The 20,512-nt window shown below is 41.4% G+C and overlaps 1 protein-coding gene across 1 annotated transcript in view; it reads left to right on the top strand.

Annotated features, from left to right (window-relative positions):
- Nucleotides 1-20,512, top strand: part of Sorcs3 (sortilin related VPS10 domain containing receptor 3) — a 627,874-nt gene that overhangs the window by 499,636 nt on the left and 107,726 nt on the right. Inside the window, exons 8-9 of the mRNA XM_087907815.1 lie at nucleotides 10,009-10,098; nucleotides 19,316-19,495. Coding sequence (XP_087763941.1) covers nucleotides 10,009-10,098; nucleotides 19,316-19,495 — 270 coding nt within the window. The remainder of the gene's footprint in view (nucleotides 1-10,008; nucleotides 10,099-19,315; nucleotides 19,496-20,512) is intronic.

Raw genomic sequence — 20,512 nt, 5'->3', positions numbered from 1 at the left:
CAGACTCCATGTGGGAAGAAGGCGGGGAGAGAGAGAGAGAGGAGAGAAACTTTGTCATCCTTATCCATGATTCTGAAAATGACTATTTTTCAGATACTGTTCCATTACTCAGAAGTATTTACAGATGTTAGACTCCTTGGTTCAAATCCATATTCTGTCATTACTTCTGCATTTATTTCTTCTTTTCACCAACCTATCACACACATGCACACAAACTGAAGCAGCGCGGAATACAGCAAGCTTCTGTCTGTCTCAGGAGTCTGAACGGTATCCCCCGGGATTCTTTTCCCTCGACTCATGAAAGTAAAACATAAATATCAAATTTAGTTTCATTAATGGCAATTTTTAGCTCATTTAAGCTTTGTGGCCTCTATTTGTGGTCCCCCTGGAAAGTCATTCTGGTTGAGAGTAAGGAGAGGAATTTCAGAGCTCCACCCTTGGACAGTGTGATCAGGTGGCTGTCTATAAGTACTCGCCAGTCCCTAGGAGGTCTCCCAGGTGTTCTGTGGCCACAGGCATCTTTATCTGCAATTCTTTCTGAACAAGTAATATGCAGCAAGCAGCTCCCTCTGTGTGCGTCGTGAAGATGAATTTATTCCCATGCTGTATCTTCAGAAGTAGTAGTTATATCTTTATTTTTCAGGAGAGGAAATCTAAATTACTTTCTCAAAGTTATTAAATCAGCAAGGGGGGAACAGCCAGATTCAGATCCATTTCTAGGGCAACAACTAATGTGCTCCATTCTTTTAAAAAAAATGGGAAAAGGATCTCCTTTGTAGGCAAACGGAATTGGAAACTGAGTCCTTTTGTTCTATCTGATAAAATATGGATGGTCAGAGCTAAACCTATCAATTATGCCAGATGTTGTGTCCTAGACAAAAGGTCATTGTCCCATGACTTTCTGGCTCATCGTTGTTCTCTGACCTGCTGGCATTCCTAGTAAGCAATGAAGTTGGTTACTGGTTTGCTGATGTTTCTGATAAGCAGTGAAGCTGGATATCTTGCTGGTGATGGTGGGAATTGCTTCATCAGTAGTTTTTGACAAAGGAGTTTACTGACAAGTTCACTACTCCCCTCCTCTCCATCCCCTTCCATCCCTACAAACAAAAATTATGAAAGAAAAAGAAATATTGGCTTCACTGTCAGCTTTTATCCCAAATCTATTCTTGGTGAAGCTATTTTGGGACTATTATATTTGATACCGATAAAAGATTTTATGTGCCAATCTGTTTTGAAGGAGGTCCAGCCTTAGCATAAAGATATAGTGTTAGATAATCGGGTCATGCTTTCTAGACACAGAGATATAAAACTAGGTATTACATCAGTACTACAGGACCTGTAGGCTGTAAAATCAGCAAACACCAGTTAGACCAACACTAAATTCCGAGCCAGACAGTCTGGGACAGGAGATGACTTGCTGATAGGATGCTGTGTTATTCCTCATGCTGCATCATTGAGATAGGGAGGTGGGGGGGGGCTTAGCAAAGCAGCTTTGGGAAATGGCCTCAAGTTAGTTGAGGAACTTCATCTTTGATGAAAAAGCTGCCATGAGAGTTGACTTGAACTCTAAGACCAAATAGTGATTGCTGTGTCTCAGATTCCTGAGCTGCTGGGAGAACAGGCATCAAGTTGACTCTTAGGGTCCAGTGTTCATAAATCTATTTCTTTGTTCTTTTTTAATTTATTTTTTATTTTATTTATTTTTATTGTTTTTATTGAACATACATTTGCTCTGTTCCCCTTTCTTTCCCCCCCCCCATTCCATCTATTCTCTCCCATAATCCCCATGCTCCCAATTTACTCAGAGATCCTGTCTTTTTCTACTTCCCATGTCGATTAGTTCCATGTATGTCTCTTAGGGTTCTCTCTGTTGTCTAGGTTCTCTGGGATTCTGAATTGTAGGCTTTTTCTTTGCTTTATGCCACTTATGAGTGAGTACACATTATATTTGTCTTTCTGGGTCTGGATTACATCACTCAATATGATGTTTTCTAGATCCATGCATTTGCCAGCAAATTTCAAGATACTGTTATTTTTTCTGCTGTGTAGTGCTCGATTGTGTAAATGTATAATGCTTTCTTTATCACTTCTTCAATCAAGGGGCATGTAGGTTGTTTCTAGGTTCTGGCTATGACAAGTAATGCTGCTATGAATATAGTTGAACACATGTCCTTGTGGTATGATTGGGCATCCTTTGGGTGTATACCCAAAAGTGGTATTGCTAAATCTGGAGGTAGGTTGTTTCCTAATTTTCTGAGAAATTGGCATATTGATTTCCAAAACAGCTCTACCAGTTTTCAGTCCCACCAGCCATGGAGGAGTGTTCCTTTTACAAAAAGAAAAAAAAAGAGTATTCTTTGAGAGAATTCTTTAGGGGAAAAAGATAAAAATATTTAGAGGTACTTTAAATAATCTGAATTAATGAGCAAAAGAATTTTCAAAGGGTAATTTGCATTATAAGGGCTCAAGTATCCTCTTCCCTTCTTTAAGGAGGAAGAAACAATGCTTCAGTCGTGTGATGGGTAACTGATATACCTATCAGTGCAGTCATTTTTCTTGGTCAGTATTACTCAAATTGTCCTGGACCCAAATCAGTCTCCTAACTGGAAAAGCTTTTAAATGCCATTTTCTATGAAGGCAACAGTCCTTGTATAAGCCAATTTTATTTCCATTGTGGTCCCCCTTATCCACACATTCTGAGAGCAGCCCCATTCACTCCTGGTCAACAAAGGAGCATTGATTTTCAGGGACGGGAAATTGACAAGACCTCCACACAGAAAGATCTGCTGTGTTGGAGGATACACTGTCTGTGAAACTGCAAGCTGAATGATACAGGACCTGTCCATTTCCACAGAGAGGTTTGGGAGCCTCATTCAAAGTAAGGGTTGGCCTTATCTTTAAAAACACTTAATATCAGGTTTCAATTCCAGGGCCACCATTCACTTGCTGTTTATTTTTGAATACTTTGTATAACTTTATTTTATGTTAGTTTTTCTCCTGAACATAAAATGGAAGGTTGGTATGTACATATGAACAGCACTTGATACAAGTACTCAATAATGTTATCTGCTATTAATCTCTCCACCTAATATCTAATAATAGTGGTATTATTAAAATTAGTAACATTAACAGTTATTATCATGGATATTATATAATATGAAAGTTAAGCACTCATAATAACATAGGTGCTCAAAAATATTTGTTTCTGTCCTTCTCTTATTTCCTATGTCTGCTTATAAATCCAGACTCTACAGGTTGACTCATGTCTACTCAGAAAGAGGTTCAATTGACAAATTCCTGAAGAGGGACAGGAAGTAACTCACTGGGTTTGATTTCATGTTTAGTGAGAAGATTTCCCTCTGTTCACTAGGAAAAACTGTCATTCAGAGACAGGATGAATCAACAAAAATAATTAGGGCTGCGTCAGGTTTTAAACTTGGCCACAGCAAGAACGGGGAGTGTCAAAAGGGACAGATTTATTTAATGGCCAATGCATTTATCCAAAGGAATCATTTTCACTGGCTAGGAGCCCAATTAAACCTGTATAATGGAAATCCAGAAAGTCAGATTAACGAGCCAGTCATTAGTAAGGAAAAGACCCAGCTAATTCTGTGTTTAGCATGACGAATGGGCCCAGAGCAAATAATTGGATGACATTCATCAAATGTAAAATAAAAGGTGTCACTGAAAGGGAGAGTAGTAATAATCTCTGGGATTTACAGTGCTAGGAAATTTGCTTGTAAGGAAGAGAAAAGTTCATCAAAATAGATTAATAGTCACTAAACTTTATTCCTTCCTGTGTGGTTGCCAGAGAGTCACACAAATAATAATGGAGAGACAGCAAATGCATCATCTGGTGTCTCCCTAGCACTCGGGAGATCTCCTGTGGATGTGGTACTTAAGATTCTGTCTGGAAATAAGCCATTGGCCATCCAGGACTGGACAGGAATGGAGAGAGATTTTGAGTGCCCACCTGTAGTCACAGAACAGTGGAGACTACTAGACCCACAGTCTCTGTGGATACACAGATTCATCCTAGAAACACATCATTCAGTAGTTAGTTTTAATTTCCTTCTTGTTTTTGAGCCAGGGTTTGAACAGAGGCAGGAGTAAGAAAGCCAGTGATCATTTTCTGGCTGCAACAGTGAAACACTGTGTGATGCTGAGTCCTAGGCTGAGCCTCTCCAAGTCAAGCTCCTGACCTGGAAAGGAAGGATATGGGAAATCAAATGCGGTAAACCATGTGCTGCAGCGTCTTCCATTTCCTAACACAGACTAAACAGTGACTGATACCGCTCTTGTTTATGTTAGCACTCCTCTGCTAGGAAGACATGGTTTTCAAAATGTCCCATCATTGTCAAGACAGGCTGTCTGGGAATGCAGAGAAACACACACACACACACACCAATTGCAAAGCTTTATAAACAAGTATAATTTTAAAGAGATGTAAGAATCCAAGAAAAGGTGTTGTGTTATTATAGTGAGATGAGTAAGACAGAGGAAAGATTCTCCCAGCCACTAGGAGAACGGGTACAGCTTCAGAACTCAGCTTTCAGAGGTTCAGTTTTGTCTTGTCTTGGGCAAGCCACTCGGCATCTTATACCTTTGGAGTGTTGCCACGAGGATTAGCTAGATTATTTATAAAAGAGCTAAGGGACTTCCGGAGCATGGTTGGGGTGCTGGATAAATTTTAGTCGAGTCATTGTTAGTATCATACATCCATTGTCGTCCTGGAGACGCTGTGTCGGCGTCAGTCATTTCTGCTACTACAGGAAAATGCCAAGTCTGAATAATTTATAAACATTAGAGATTTGTTTTTCCCTGGTCTGGGGGCTTCAGAGTTCAAGTTTGAGGCACTGACTGACTGATATGGTGCTGGAGGGGCTTATCTCTTGCTTTCAAAGTGGTGCTTTCAACTTTGTCCTCCTCAGGCCGAATGGAGCAGCAAAGGAAGGAGATACGTCACTGTTTCAAACCTCCATGAGGGAAGAGCCCATTCCTTAGTCATGTCCTGAAAGGCTCCACCTCTTGATTCTGTTACATTTGCTGATCAAATTTCAATGTGAAATCTTGGAGAGAATTTAAACCTTTAGTCACTACTAGTCCATTCCTGTATTCCCTGCCCAATTCTTGTTTGTTGTCATGTTCAAAAGATGGGGAAAGTGGGAGGAGGGGAGGGAGTGGGAATTAGGATTGGTATGTAAAATGTGAAAAGATTTCTTAAAAAAAATAAAAGAAAAAAGAAAAGAAATCTTGTCAGATTCCAAGTAAGTCCAAAACTCAACAAATCCAACTACTTTAATTCTGATGATTGAAAATAATTCTTGTTTGTCCTGTTTTCTAGGCAGACTGAGTTAGGGGTTGAGCCCTTAGAGATTTTCTGGGTATAGCCCACATTGTGACACTCATGGATTGGCTTGGACTCACTGTAGCTTTCTGACATCTAGTAGTTCCACATTGGTGGTCTACTCCTTGTAGAGAATCTCAATCCCATGGCTTGACTGGGAATTTCCCAAGTGGAACCCTCTGGATACTGGCCACAGTCCTGACATTCCTGTCCTCGTAGGGATATGGATGAAGCCCCATGCCTGCCCTCATCCCTTCCCTGGCACCTAGTACCATTCCTGTCCTCATAGGGATGCAGATGAAGCCCCCTGCCTGCCGCATCCCTTCCCTGGAACCTAGTACCATTTCTGTCCTCGTAGGGATGTAGATGATGCCCCATGCCTGCTGCATCCCTTTCCTGGCACCTAGTACCATTCCTGTCTTCATAGGGATGCAGATGAAGCCCCCCCCCCAATTCCTGCCATATCCCTTCCCTGGTACCTAGGGCTTTTCAAGGCATCCTTAGAAACTTAGTAGAAGCTGTTACACTTCTGCAACCCTTGAACTCTGTGTGTTTGAAAAGTCAGTGCCCCAGGAATGCCCTCAAAATTTATTCCGTAGGCTTTGCAGAGATGTCACCTGGGCCACACATGAGGCTTAACAGGGTTATCTAGAGAGTTCTGTGGTCAAATCTGGAAAACAGGCTCAGGTGATGCTGGGTAGTGAGTTCCAAGGCCTTCTAACCATTCTGTCCTCAAACCCCTGATATTCTGGGACTGTAATGGGACTAGGAGCTTTGGAAGTCTCCCAAGTGCCTCAGGGACTACTCTTCCCTTCCCTTAATGAATGCCATCTGGCTTCCTTCTGTTCATACTAATGTCCTTATAAAATGTTTCCTTGATCATTCCTTTGGCTTTATCACCCAAACCTGTCTTTATCTGTTTACATGGGCAAGATCCATATTTTTCAAATCTTCCAAGTACCACTTCCCTTTGGAGTAGAAACTTTATCCAGAATTAATTTTCTCATCTCACAATTTACTCTAAGTTGTCTTGGAGGATATGTCAAATTTAACTTTGCTTGAATGCTTCTCCCACCAAACATTCTAAGTCTATACATTGAAATTCTGCCGCCCACAAATATTCAAACATAGACCCACTGCAGGTCACTTCTTTGAAGGTGGCCTGTCCTTCCGTATCCAACACACTACTCCCAAGTTTTCATCTCAAATCTCATCAGCATCCCATTCTCTGTCCAGATTTCCACAGGATGCTGATCACACCACTCCACCCATCTCCAAGACTAACGATGTCTCTGAAGCTTCCCTGAACCTTCACCTTAATGCTCCATGCATTGTAATATATGCTTTGTATCTAGCCTTCATTTTGGCGCCACTGCAGCCTCTACCCACCACTCTACTTCTAAGGCACCTTCTTGAATTTTAGCAGCAAGTCATTTCCCATGGCAATTTATTTATCAGACTATTTCTGCTGTCATGATAAAATATCTTAAACTGGGTGACTTATAAACATCAAAAGTATAATTCTCATTTTCTCCAAGAGCTGACAAAGTAAGAGCAAGGCAGAGGTAGGTTTGTTGTCTATAAGGACCTTTTATCTGCCTGTGATTTTGTGTCTTATCTACTGTGCTCTTGCACGGCAGAGGGACAGATGGGTGAGAGAGGCTAAAGGTAGTTGCCTGTAATCATTTTCTTAATGCTCTGATGTCCACTTCATTGGTTCAAGTGTTCAGAATTTCATTGCTGTTGTCTGAGGTTTCTGTTCTGCCTAGTTCCTACAATCATTAAGTCCCAAAGAAATCACACAGTGATCTACATTAGTTATAAAGTGATTGGCCCATTTTTCAGGCTTATTAGCTCTTATAACTTATATTAGCCCATTATTCTTCTCTGTGCTAACCATGTGGCTCAGGACCTTATTCAGTGAAGTAGTCACATCTTACTTCTTCTGTGGTTGGGTCAAGACTGAAGAAAGCAGAATCCTTTTCCCAGAATTCTCCTGTTCTCTTTGGCCCACCTCTACTTCCTGTCTGGTTGTCCTACCTATACTTCCAGCCTGGCTACTGGCCAAACAGCATTTATTTAAAACACAATTGACAGGATACAGACCCTTGTCCCACACCACATTGCCTTCTAAAAGACCCTACCTCTTATGGTTATTGCATTGAGCATTAAACTTCAGCATACAATTTAGAAGAAATACAAACGTTAAACCTGTAGTGCTTGTGTTGTTGAGGAAGGAAGAAGATCACAACCATGCTGTAAGACATGAAGGAACACTTAGAGGAATATGTATGCCTCAAGAGTAAATGCCAAAAGCCCCACAGAAAAGGAAGAGGTAAAGTTCAGAAGCTGATAGACAGGGTCACAGTAAACTAACTGGTGGCATATAAGACTTTTCCATGAACTCTTGAGTTCTGAACTTAGGTCTGAGCCAAGAGGTACAAAGGCAGGGAAAGTGGAGGGAGACATCTTAATATCTGTGTGCGATTCTATGATCCTACGGTAGTTTAAGTACTTGGGGAACCCTTTGGCTAATGGTCTTCCTGTGCCCTCTAATATATTGAAGCATTCCACAGTCCATATATACCATAATCTGTACTTATTATTGAAGCATGAATGTTCCAGGTTGTGTGTGAGGCAATCTATGCTAAAGGGCAGATTCTGTAAGGTTCTATAGAGAACTGTATTTTAAGCACAGCATGTATTTAAAGTGATTAAATGTTATCCTATATATGCAATTTCCTTTGGATGGTGACAAAATACTTTAGGACAAAATAGAGGTGAAAACTGGATAATGCTGTGAATGAATTAAGTGGTATTAAACTGTGTATTTTAAAGAGGTTTAATTATAGGAATTTCATATCAATTAAAAATTATCACCACTATGAATAATAGCAGTCAAGAAGTTCAGTTGAGGCATATAGAGGTGTATGCAAATTTCTGTTAAAGATCTAGTTCTCTCAGGTTCAAAGTGTGGCTCCCAGATGGCAATAGCTCTAAGAAACTTATTAGAAAAGACAATTTGTTGACTTCAGCCAAACTCAACTGAATCAGACATGGAGCCCAGCAGTCTAAATTTTAATAAGCTATCCAGGTGATTCTGAAGCATGCTAAAACTCAAAAGTATTGATCTATGTTTTCTGATTAGCAGGTATGCTTATATGGGTTGATTTTATAATTTAAATAGAACCAAATCAAAGAAACGAACGCATAGGGTCTTGCAAGGTCTAAGGGTGTCTATGGGTCCAGGCCCAACTTAATCTGATTCTATGAACTTAACGATTATTTTAAAAAGAGGGGGTTTCCCACAGACCATCAATCTCATTATGTCAGCTCCCACTTTTAAGCCAATACAAAGCAATGTAGATTCATAACAAGTATTTTAGCAAAATAAAAGTCCTAGAATTAAAAGAGAAAAACAAATCTCATTAAGAAAGTAGAGTCTTAGGATAGCCCTAAATATGAAGGAGAAGACAGATCTATTTACATCCTTTACAGCCTGAACCTTGAATTAGGCTTTTTCTCAGGTTCTGCCTTATGCTGAGTCTAACATCCACTCTACCTGGCAGCTTGGGGAATGCACTTTGGGGTCTTCCATCTGTGAAGAAGAGGAAAGGAGCCATGGGAGAGGTCATGTCTTAGAGTGGGTTGTGATGGGGCTTTCAATAGAGATGTTCCACCCCACTGCTCCCAGCAGTTGCTGGGGATAGCTGCCAGCTTTTGGGCAGGAGTGAGGGGACTGGCTGGTCTCCAGCATGGACTCGGGCTTTGGTGAGAAGGGAGAATGTGCCAGCCGTAATTGCCTCTGCAGCAGTCTGGTCACTATTGTCCTCCTGCTATTTTCTCTGAACAGGCCATGTTGTCTTCCTCTGGAATATTAATTTCCCTGGAGTTAGGATAATTGGACCAAGAGCAGCCCTCCACAGATCTGGGCCTATTGACAGGACTTTTCCACAAAAATGGGCCTGGGGACAATTTCTTAGAGTGGTTCTGTATCATCTAATGAAGTATCTGTCCTTTGCCAAGTGAGGTGGCAGAGCTCGTTCCTGTCCTCCTACCTCTGAACTAGCAGAGGTTTATGAATTCCATGTCTGGACTTTTCCCTCCCACCTTTAATCAGCTTGCACATGGGAAGGATCAATAAGCATCTGTTCAAGGCATGGATTCGTGAATATAAATGGAAAAGTGTGGCCAAGGAAGAAGTGAAATTAAACTTCACAATAATGGTGCTCTGAACCATGCTAATCATTTAGATTCTGAAAAATGCTTGTGATCCTGGTCCTGTGGTTGTAATGTATTAATAAATTAATAAAAATGACAAATACTGGACAAATAGATCATGAATGTATCAGTGCTTGGAGTTTCAGTTTCCAGTTGAAAATATGCATTAGGTGTGTTTTATCTGCAAAGCACAGTGGCCAAATACCACATCAAGCTATGTTCTTACTTAGAAATTTAGGAAGATGGGAATTATTATTATAATTGTGCATTTATTGTCTCAACACTATGATGTAAAAATACTCAAGGCACCAGAGAGTCAAAAGTAGCATCAGGCATAGTTGAAAAGGTAATTTTGAGCATATTGTGGTTGCTTATGCACAGGACAGTATTTTCCAGCTTGTGGCACCACCTGATTTCTTTTTGTTTCCCCCACGATCCAGGTAACAATAGGTGGAAGAGCCAGCTACTACGTGTCCTATCGAAGAGAAGCCTTTGCCCAGATAAAGTTGCCCAAGTACTCCTTGCCAAAGGTATTGCATGCAGCGCCTGCTCTCTAGAGTCTTGCCTGACAATGCCAGGGATGGAGAGACTGCCTCCATGGGATGCAGGAAGTCATTGGCATTTGGTCTGGAGCACTTCGGAAGGATTCTGGTCATTGTTGATGGTGCTGAACCTGAGAGGTTACTCCTTTCTCGGCAGCATGCCATGCGTGGGTTTGATTTCCTGTAACTCAAGCATGTGATGTGGTCTTGGGCGCTGTGCCAGGAGTGGGAGAGATAGGAATACCGGCTTTGAAATCAGTCTCTTTAGAGGGTTCTCCTTCCTTTAGCTGTGTTATTGACAACCAGAAGGTGAGTTTGCTAGGCAGGAGCACAGCCGCTGCAGGTGGTCCCTGAAAGTACACAGAGAAGTCTGGCGGCGTTCTTGCTTCCCCTTCCACTAAAGGGTGACTATGAACAGTGTACCTATGTTTCCACCCCACTCTGTCACTGCGAAGATAAAATGGCCTGAATAACTGTTGATTATAAAGCTTATTCTGTGCAGCCCATTTCTTGTGAACACAAGGTAAAGATGGAGTTTGTAAATTCCTGGTGAACAAAGCCAGAATATGATTATATAATTTAATGAGGCAGCAGGGACACTGTCTCGAGGTGTACACTTACCATGTCATATGTCGAAAAGACATCAGCCTCTGAGATGAGGCCAAGAAACATTGTAAAAGACTACCTGAGCACAGAGGTGAGAGGATTATTGTATTTTATTTTCAATTATTCATGTATGGATGTGTTCATTCCATTCTGTTTTCACCTATTCTTTCTTTTATTCCATTTACTCAACTTTTCTTCCATTTAAGTGGACAATCTATGCTTACCATTGAATTGGTTAAAAATCTTCTTATTGATGGAGAATTTAAATTATAAAACTCTTTTACTATTTTCCAAAATTATTAATTTTTTATGTTTTTAATTGGAATAAAATTTCATCATCTACCCTTCATTCCCTGCCCCCTGCTCCTACCAGATACCCTCCCTGAACTCCTCTCGTACCCCAGACTCTCAAACTGATCCCCGCCTTTTCTTTGCTTATATTTGTCATGTGAGTGTATACGTGTATGTGAGTGCAAACTTTTATAAGTACAACCTGCTGTGCCCATTATTTTGTTTGTGTAGATATTGGGATCATCCCTGGGAAACACTGATTCACTTCCTCCCAGTCAAAATAGGTACAGTCTGGCTTGTATGATTTGACCTTGCGCAAAAAGTCAGTTGGTAACAAATGAACAGGAGGTGGTTAGAAATACTTTGATTAGAAGCCTCTCCTTGGTCTTTCAGTTCAAAGTACGGAATAGGCCAATGAACTACCAAGCTGAGTCACACCCAGGAGGAAGAAAGGCTTGTCAAAACCAGAAATGACTTGCTCGTGCTCAGAAGCAGGATTGGGACAAACCTGTGCTGTTTGTGTCAGCCGTAGAGAAAACTGGGTACGACATTAGCGAGTTAAAATTGTGTTGTAGCTTCACTAGATGATTTCTCCACGCACTCACTCAATGCCTTGAACCCAGCGCATTTTATAAATATCAAAATATTCATAAGCAATAAAAATCAAATAAGTATAAATTTAATAAAATATTTAAAAACATTTCCAAAAAATTGAACTAGGGCTTGAAGAGTAAATATGGTAACGAACATTCATTGCCTGCCAAAATCAAATAAGTATAAATTTAATAAAATATTTTAAAGCGTGTAAAAAAACTGAACTAACTATGGATTGTTGAAAAGAAGGCCAACATGTCTGGCCGGCTAGAGCTTGTCTTGTGGTAGACAAGCAGCATTAAGACAGCCAATGTGAGGGTAGGGAGTATCTCAGCAGTTTACAGACCATGTGTTGGATGAAAGGTGCAGATAACTGAATATGAATAATGAGGACAACATCCTAGAGAAAATTATTTAAGATAATATAAAAACTATGAAATTCAGCCTGTAAGCAAGGCTAGGTTGGAAGTACAAGGCCGATAGGAAATACAGTCATGACTTATTCTCTCAGAGGTATTGGTACCATGACACCTACAGATATCAAAATCCATGGATGACTAGGTCTCTTCTATAGCTTGCATGGCATAGAATTTTCATATAACCTATGTACATTCTTCCTGAATAGTAAGAATCATCTATAATCCTTGTGCCATATTTTATATGGATCAAAGGAAGAAATGACAGGTTGTATTTCTTTGCAAAGGTATGGAGTTAACCACACTTTATTTTCTGGAAGCTAGGAATAGGAAAGATCAACTATACATAAATGATAAGTATTAGATCCTCGGTTATTGGGTTCCTCCACTGATGCAAATAAGCCAAATCAAACCAATTTAATAAGACTAGATTTAGTAAACAGAACAAAGCAACTCCTGGGTCACTCCAGAAAGGCAGGAGAGAAATCGTGTCAGGTTGAGCGACTAGGTCTTAAATACCCTGTAGGTGTGGTCTTGAGCAGCTCCTGAGAAGGAGCTGACCATTGGCAGACTTTCTGAGGGGCAGGTCCTGGAATGGGAGGAGGGAGACTGGAGCAGAGATTTCCAACAATGCAACATGAGGAGCAAACATGTCTCCTTTAACAAGGTTAAAATGCCTTGAGAAGTTGGGTTGCAGTTTGACAGAAGGGCTGTTGAAGATGGCAGACCTTGTGTTAAATAGTCTTGGGGAACAAGGAGACTGCTTTCCAGTTTCATTCTTGCCTCTCTATGACTGGATGTTGTGGGGAAATTGCTCAATATTTGGCTGCAGTTGTCTCAAGCCAGCCAGGAAACTGGTATGAGAGGCTGAAAAAGGGAGACATTCAACTCTGAGTTTCCTAAAGGAGAATTCTGTGGTTCCCATCACAGGCCCAAGCTTACAAGCCTCCCTACCCTGTCCTAAAGTATGTGTTTCAGGAACCTTCCAAACATCTCTCTCTCTACCATAAGGATGTGTTTACCTCAGTGTGAACACATATTTTGTGAAATTTTACCCTTCTTAGGAAAGCAACAGTTCAGTCTCCTAGGCATGTGGCTGCAGGTGGGGTACAAATGAGGCCCTGAATTGATTTCTCCCCAGAGCCCTCCATTAATGATTTGCAACCCCTTGGTGACATATTGTGGGGGCGTATCAAACCACTCACCCGGCCCCTTCTTAGAAGTGCATCCAGAGAAACGTCTCATTAATATGAGACTGCTGTGAATGTGGCTGGATGGTGATCGATCATTTTATTAGCCGGTGTTGGCCCAGATTTTCATAATCAGGGCTAAGGAGCTAGGGGCAGAGGGGGTGCCGGGAGATTAGTTCTTTCCGTTGTGTGAAACACTGTAGTGACTTCAAGCATGTTGTTGCTGTTCCATGCAGTGCTGTAGCTGCTGTTACGTGCCTTAGGAAAGAAAAAAAAATAAACGATAGAAATTTTCTGTAATCCCAAGACCGACCCCATGCTTCTGTTCCCAGCTCACCTGCTCAGAACACGCACACCTTGACTTTAGAGTGTTTCACAGAGGGTGAGGTGAGCGACAGTCATCATGAGCAGCTTTACTGGAGAGGGGAGCAGTGCACCAAGGCTTCCATAGTTCCGTTGCTGGGACTCTCACCCCATAGACGGGACACTTATGGTCCAATTGGAAAGCCTGGTGCAGGAGGGAAAGGGCAATGGCAGCTGGAAAAAGATAGTTGAGCCTTTGAGCAGAAGCCTCAATATCTCTTCCAGCTCAACCGCTCACCCAGGAGCCTGGGTCTTCTCACGGGCAGAGTGAGATAGTAATACTGACCCCGACATGTGGGGGATCAAGGAACAACTCACGGCTGGTCTCGTGTACAGTGCTCAGTACCTCTAAGGAACAGCTGCTACCTACGGGGACGACACCAATGCCCATAGCCTGTCTGCTGTGCAGATTAAGGTAATCGTAGGATTGCGTCTCAGAAGCATTGGCCTCCATATTGCCTAACACTGTGCCACTCTGAACCCGACATAGCCTTTTTGATCCCTTAGGTTCTATTATTTTTTCTTAAGTTGCAACTCTGAAAGTCATTTCTACAAGAGAGAAGTTTTGTTTGTTCCTTAAAGGGTTCTAGTGATACCTTCAAACTTTGCCTGAGTCCCATGATTCTGGGAAACAGCCAAAGTTAAGAAACCTTCCTCCATTTTAAGTGTTTGGGGTAAGGCGTATCTCGAAAGAACTGCTTCCCATGAGACTTGATAAGACCCAGGTGTCAGCCTCTAACATGGCCAGTTCATATTCTCGATCTCATCAGTGATTACCTCAACTGTTGTCCTACTAATCAATGTGAAGAAAAAAAATTCCTGACAATTTGACATGACCAAAATGAAGACTGACTTTTCTATTGTCCTCTGTCCTTGAACTTTGCCCACTCCCAAGTTTATACAGGCAACGACGGAGAGCTTGGGCAAACAGTGCAAAAGGGGCAGCCATCCACGTGACCTTAAAGCATTTCCGAGCATCACTTGTTCTCAAGGAGAATGCTTCCTTCAGTTGTTCCCTCACACCATCTACACGCTCTGCTATACACCCAGTCCTTTACTTTATTTATATTTATATAAATATATATTATATTTTTTAAAGCAGCTCTTGGGCTTGGGGAGGTTTTGTAGATTAAGTACTTGCCGTGTAAGTGTGAGATTCAGATCCTCAGCACCATTGGATGCGCTCACATATAATCCCTCATGTAAAGAGACAGAGTCAGGGGATCCCCTTAGGCAGGCTGGTCTAACTATACTCTGTATCCAGGGTTTGCAGCAAACCTGTCTCAGCACCAGAGTAGAGAGTGGTGGATGAAAAAGATACCTGAAGTTAAATTCTTCCCTCTACACACAAGCACCTACACACATGTGGACACAAATGTGTAAACATGTACACCACACATGCACGCACATGCAGCAAAGACTAACTGGAACGTATAGAAATTACAAAAAAACAAAGAGAATAATTAAAAGCAATTCTCAGTCAGGCGTCATGGTTCATGCCTGTTATCCTAACATTTGGGAGAGGAGACAGAAATATCTGCAGCTCCTGGCCTGCCTTGGCCACATAGTGAGTTTGAAGCCAACCTGGGATACATAGAACCCTTTTGTAAAAGTAAATGGGACAAAGGCAGTCCTTTCTGAAGTACACTTTCAGGTAGTATGACCAGAGTCTGCGGTAGATTTTATTTATTAACCAATTGTATTCACAGCATACAAAGGGGAATCCCACATTAAGAAAATCAAGGTGTGTCATATCTTTACCAATCATCTGTTAGGAACATCTTCAGTATAGGCTTTATTTATATTTTATTCTTTTTCCTAACTTCCTACTTTCAGTGTGGTGCCCAGAGGGTTGGAAATGCTTAGTCATTTAGGTGTTTATATAAAGTTTTAGGAGGCCCAGAATATTAAAAAAAAAACCAGGAACAAGGAAATATTTTAGTTAGTGTTTACAGCTAGAGTCAGGTTTTGTTTTGTTTTGGGGTCAAACAGTGACTAGGAGTTTTTTCCAAGTCATTGTTGAAGTGGCAGGGGGTATGATTGATCAATGTTTTCCTAATAACATTTGAGACTTTTCAAGTTGGGGCAGCATTAGCAAGCTTCCTTTGCAATGTATTCTTACTATATTTTCCTTCCTCTCTTTCTCCTGATATCATCACCAAAAGTCTTCCTTCATGTTTTCAGGACCAGCAAACAAGAAAGTAACACATGCGTTGGGATCCAGCTGAGGTTGCTACAGTCAAGAAAACATTCTGTGACTGTCCAGAACCCTGATGAACTAATTTTAAATAATATTTTCCCTTAAATTATTTTTTACCATAAAGATTTAATATTCCAGTTATTATCTGTTGATTTCTGTTTATCCATGAACCATTTAAAGAGAGAGAATTCACATGGAATCAGAAACATGTAGTCCAAATCACTTGAAGAATCACAGACTAACAAGTAAAACATGTAGGAATTGTCATCTACCAATGACATGACTTCATACCCCCTTCCACCTGCTGTGATTAAGCTCTGTAGCTCTGGAAGGGACTTATAGCCTCTCTGGGACTCCATTCTGCATTGTTCCTTGGAGGAAACAATGGTGTGACCTTAGACCTTAGGGCTGTATATTTTCTCCTTTTCACACAGCACCAAGGAGTATTTGGCACGTGTTCACATAGTTATTACAATTGTGTGGTTCTTTAAAGAGAACTTCATAGGTGAAAATGTCATGTTGCAACATTAGAAAGTTGTGCGTTCCTGGTAGAACTTTTCAAAGTGATTCCCTAGGACTGTGTCTGGAAGACTTGTTTAGATTGTAAAATATAAGGCTCTTTGCTAGTCGTTTGTAGTCTCGATCTCAGACTAGAGACCCTTGTCTGCTCACTGTTGAGATGTCAAGGTCAGACTGGGCATACTGTCTTTTTATTCTACCTATTTAGGAGGCAGAAGGAGGAAGGTCCTTTGAATTCAGGGATTCAAAGATAGTCTGGAAATCTTAGTCACCATCTCTCTTGCCGTGATAAAAATATTCTGGTAGACATATCTTAATGGAAGGAAGAAAAGGCTTGTTCTGGTTTATCATTCAAAATTGCAGTCCCTTGTGATGGGTAAGTCACAGTGATTGAAGCATCTGATCACATCAGATGCAGAGTCAAGAAGCAGAGAGCAGTAACTGTGTTCACATAGCCTACTTTCTGCTTCCGATACGATCCAGGATTCCAGCCCAGGGAATGGTGCCACCCACAGTGAATGGATCTTCTAATATTAATTTACCTAATCAACATAATCTTCCACTGACATGTGCAGAGGTCTATCCCCCCCAGGCAATTATAGTTCTGGAGTTAGAACTATCAAGATTAATCATCACACTTTGTAGCACAGTAAAGGCCCAGTCTCTTCAGTGAGAAAGTAATGAAGAAACTGATAAAGATCTGTAGATCATTTTGCTCACACTGGAGTTATAACCTTGGCCATATGCTGTCGAGAGAGTTAGTTTCTTGATGAAATCTTAGTCATATTTCTCAGCTGAAAGACTGACAAACGAAGCACTTCTCAGGAGAAGAATATAGGATCTCAGACATGAGAGATGTTCTCGCTTCTTGTGCCTGAGGCTGAGTACCTGTTCACCAGCTGGCATGGCCCCAGAATAGTGTTTACCTAATATGCCCTTCCAGCAAAGCTGGCTGCCTCTAACCCTGACCATTCCATGGTGTTCTAAGCTGTTTTCTCCTCACTTACTTTACATTAGTTTAGTTTAAAATAACTTAGCTCATTCATTTTTATGACCAAAACATCTGGGAAAACTTAGGCATTTCTATTGCACTTTAACAGGGTAAGTGAATTTAATTCGGGTTTCCTGCAGCTGCTGTTCCTCTCCTACTGGGTTCTTGGGCATTCATTCCTTACCTACACAAATGGTTTCATCACATGGATCTTAGGAGTAAAACTTCTTTCTATTTTAAATCAGTTCAGCAGGAACCTGTAATTCTACAAGATATATAAGCACAAATGAGCAAGTTAAGTCTGAGTCAACGTGACCTCGAAAGTTCAAGGCTAGGGGCTCCTGAAAAATGACCTCTAACAAAAGGTCTAAAATTTGATTTGCTCCTAGTTGTCCAGATTAAATGACTCATTCCTTAATAAAATGGTGTAGGTGGTGGTGAGCGTGCACACACACACACACACACACACACACACACACACACACACACACACTACAGTGCTGACATTGAAGACACGGTTGCTTCTTTTCACTTGTAATAGCTTCTGAGAAAGGTAGGTCTAATAAAGCAGAGGTTAGACCCTGCCTGGTTATTAATTTGATGTTGGCTCTGGTTGTTGATGGTGCTGTTGCTAGGGCATTTCTCCACAGATACGAGTGTAGTTCTCCATCTGTAACCTGTTATATGGTGTACACACGGTATTTATGCATTTTAACAGCATCACTTTAAACAGATGTTTAGCCAGGCAATGTATACCTATGATAAATGTATATTCCTTGGTGGGGAGTTGGATATACCATCATTGCACAGTGCCTAGCCATGCTTGTGCTGTGGGTTTTTTTAAAAATTAGTTTTAAGTTGTGAACCATCAAATTAGGTTTTAGGGATACTACAGACCATGCTTAGAAACTAAAATGAATATGACGAGGTCTGTAAACTTAAGGGTAGCATGTGAAGAGCACACCATAAGCAAATAGATGTATCCAGGACTGAGATCCTAAAGGCGCCATGTCTACCTGAAAGCCTAGACTTGTGGTTTTCCATTGAGGCCAAACTGATATCTGCAGTCATTCTTTACTTTATCAGTTACTAGTTTAAAAATAACCCATCTAAAAACTATGCATTCAAATGAAACTCACCTTTCTGTTGAGTCAGACATTCAGATATCCAAAATCTGGTTTCACACTCACTATCGGTATGATCTGGAGCAATTAGGTGAACTGCCGTGTGTCTTGGTTTACTCCAGAAGATGGTAAGACCAAACTACTTCTATTGTAGGATTATTTGATTTTTAATTTAAAAAAAGATTGGATGGCAAAATAGTGCCTCAACATTAGGTACTTTCATTCTCACTCCTTATGGAGAAAATTGAAATTTGTGGCGATTGATGCTTCTGTCAGTCATTCACCTCACAGTGTGGTGCTGTCAGTAAGACTTAGGGCACCGATTTCCAGGTTGAGTGTGATTATTGTTCAAGCATAACTTCCTGTCCTTTGCAGCAGACCCCCGCTCAGCTTCGCTTAAATAACACCCAGAGCTGCTGGACACACAGTGGATTGCTGTGGTTATGTGAGGCTGGAGGTCTAGAGCCAGACACGCTTGCCTCCATGCCACCCATTGGATGCTGAAGGAAAGGGAAAACACTGCCCTGAAGGATCTAAAACCTAAGTGCAGCTCAAAAGCGAGCATGGGGCCTGATGCTCCACACGTGTGAGGGGCCCGGAAGGCTGGGCGCCTCTGTTAGCACTAACACTAGCTTTCAGATATAAAATAAAAAATGAGCATGGATGAATCCCTGGAAACTACGGGAAATGGTACCCTCTAAAGCCCCTTCCAGCCATCTTCCTGTCACCTAGCAAGGAACAGAAATCTTGATGCTCACGATTTACAGCCTCAGTCCAGCGCAGAACTGCTTAACATTGCCTATAATTCAAGATTTCTCTCCACCATTTCACTAGTCATGGCGATGACTCCAGCTCCCAGCGGGGAGAAAGGTGTGGCGGTCTACCTGCTCACAGGTCTCCTGTCTCTTTAGGATATGCACATCATCAGCACAGATGAGAACCAAGTGTTTGCAGCCGTCCAAGAATGGAACCAGAACGACACGTACAACCTCTACATCTCGGACACACGCGGGATCTACTTCACTCTGGCCATGGAGAACATTAAGAGCAGCCGAGGTCTAATGGGAAACATCATTATTGAATTATATGAGGTATGGAGCCAAAATAACCCCTCTCGGGATTGACCTTTCTTTTTCATGTGCTTTAAATTTATAAGCACAAGTATTGTGATCTTGTGTTTGACCCCAGCGTTTTCATTGGCAATTGCGTTGTGAGTTAAGAGATGTAACCTCTTTGTACCCCAGTTCCAATGTAATAAAGGTAAAGTGCTGGCCTAGGGATGACGTCACTGTGAACCGAGTGGCGTGGTCTGTGGAAGGGATCAACTGTCTTCGTAAAGTCAGAGTTCTCGTGTGCATGAAGCACTGAAGGCACACAGCACGGATTATGCCTTAAGTAGGCTTTCAAAACTTGGCAGAAATAATTTTTTTAAATGATACTTATGGACACAGCTTAGAGGAAAAGAAGAAAAAATAACTGGTAAGAGAGGAAATGCCACAATGAGCTATGACAGAAAATTTGTCTTGATGTGAGTTCATTGTGTGATTTTATATGTGTGTGTGTGTGTGTGTGTGTGTACATGCATGTGTGTGTATATCATGTATTATTATATATAAAATATTTTATGTGTGTCAGTTAAAGGGCACTTTCCCTGGGAATCCATGTGAGTACACACAGAAATCAGAGAAAAGCTTAGGTATGGCTCCCTAGAGACATGATGCTTCCTTTTGTCTTTAAGGGCAGTGTCTAGCCTTTGACAACACTAGAGAGAGAAATGGTGAGGTGACCTGGATTACCTAGGGATGGGATGGGCTCCGTCTTGCAGAGAGTATGTCTTGTGTGCCAAGAACAAGCAGTGACTGCTGGTTAAACTCACACTGGTTGTGATTAGTGGGCTCAGTCAGCTCTGGCTGGGCCCGAAGGTAACCTGGATGAGCTTTGCTCTGGTGGATTTCCCTGTCTATGCAGCCCAGGTGACTGTTTGGAGCAGAAGTAGAAGGTTCAGTCCATGGTTCTGTGGCCTCCCCTGGTCAGTTTTTGTCCAAGTTCTGGCATCTGTCCTGGGTGTCTGAGCTGTTGATTTGTTCACCACCTACTTACTCCCAGGT

The sequence above is a fragment of the Myodes glareolus genome, chromosome 7, assembly GCF_982192425.1.
Source record: "Myodes glareolus chromosome 7, mMyoGla1.1, whole genome shotgun sequence".
In the NCBI taxonomy this organism is placed as follows: domain Eukaryota; kingdom Metazoa; phylum Chordata; class Mammalia; order Rodentia; family Cricetidae; genus Myodes; species Myodes glareolus.
The sequence above is the reverse complement of the archived record's forward strand: the minus strand, read 5'-3'. Positions and strand labels throughout refer to the sequence as shown.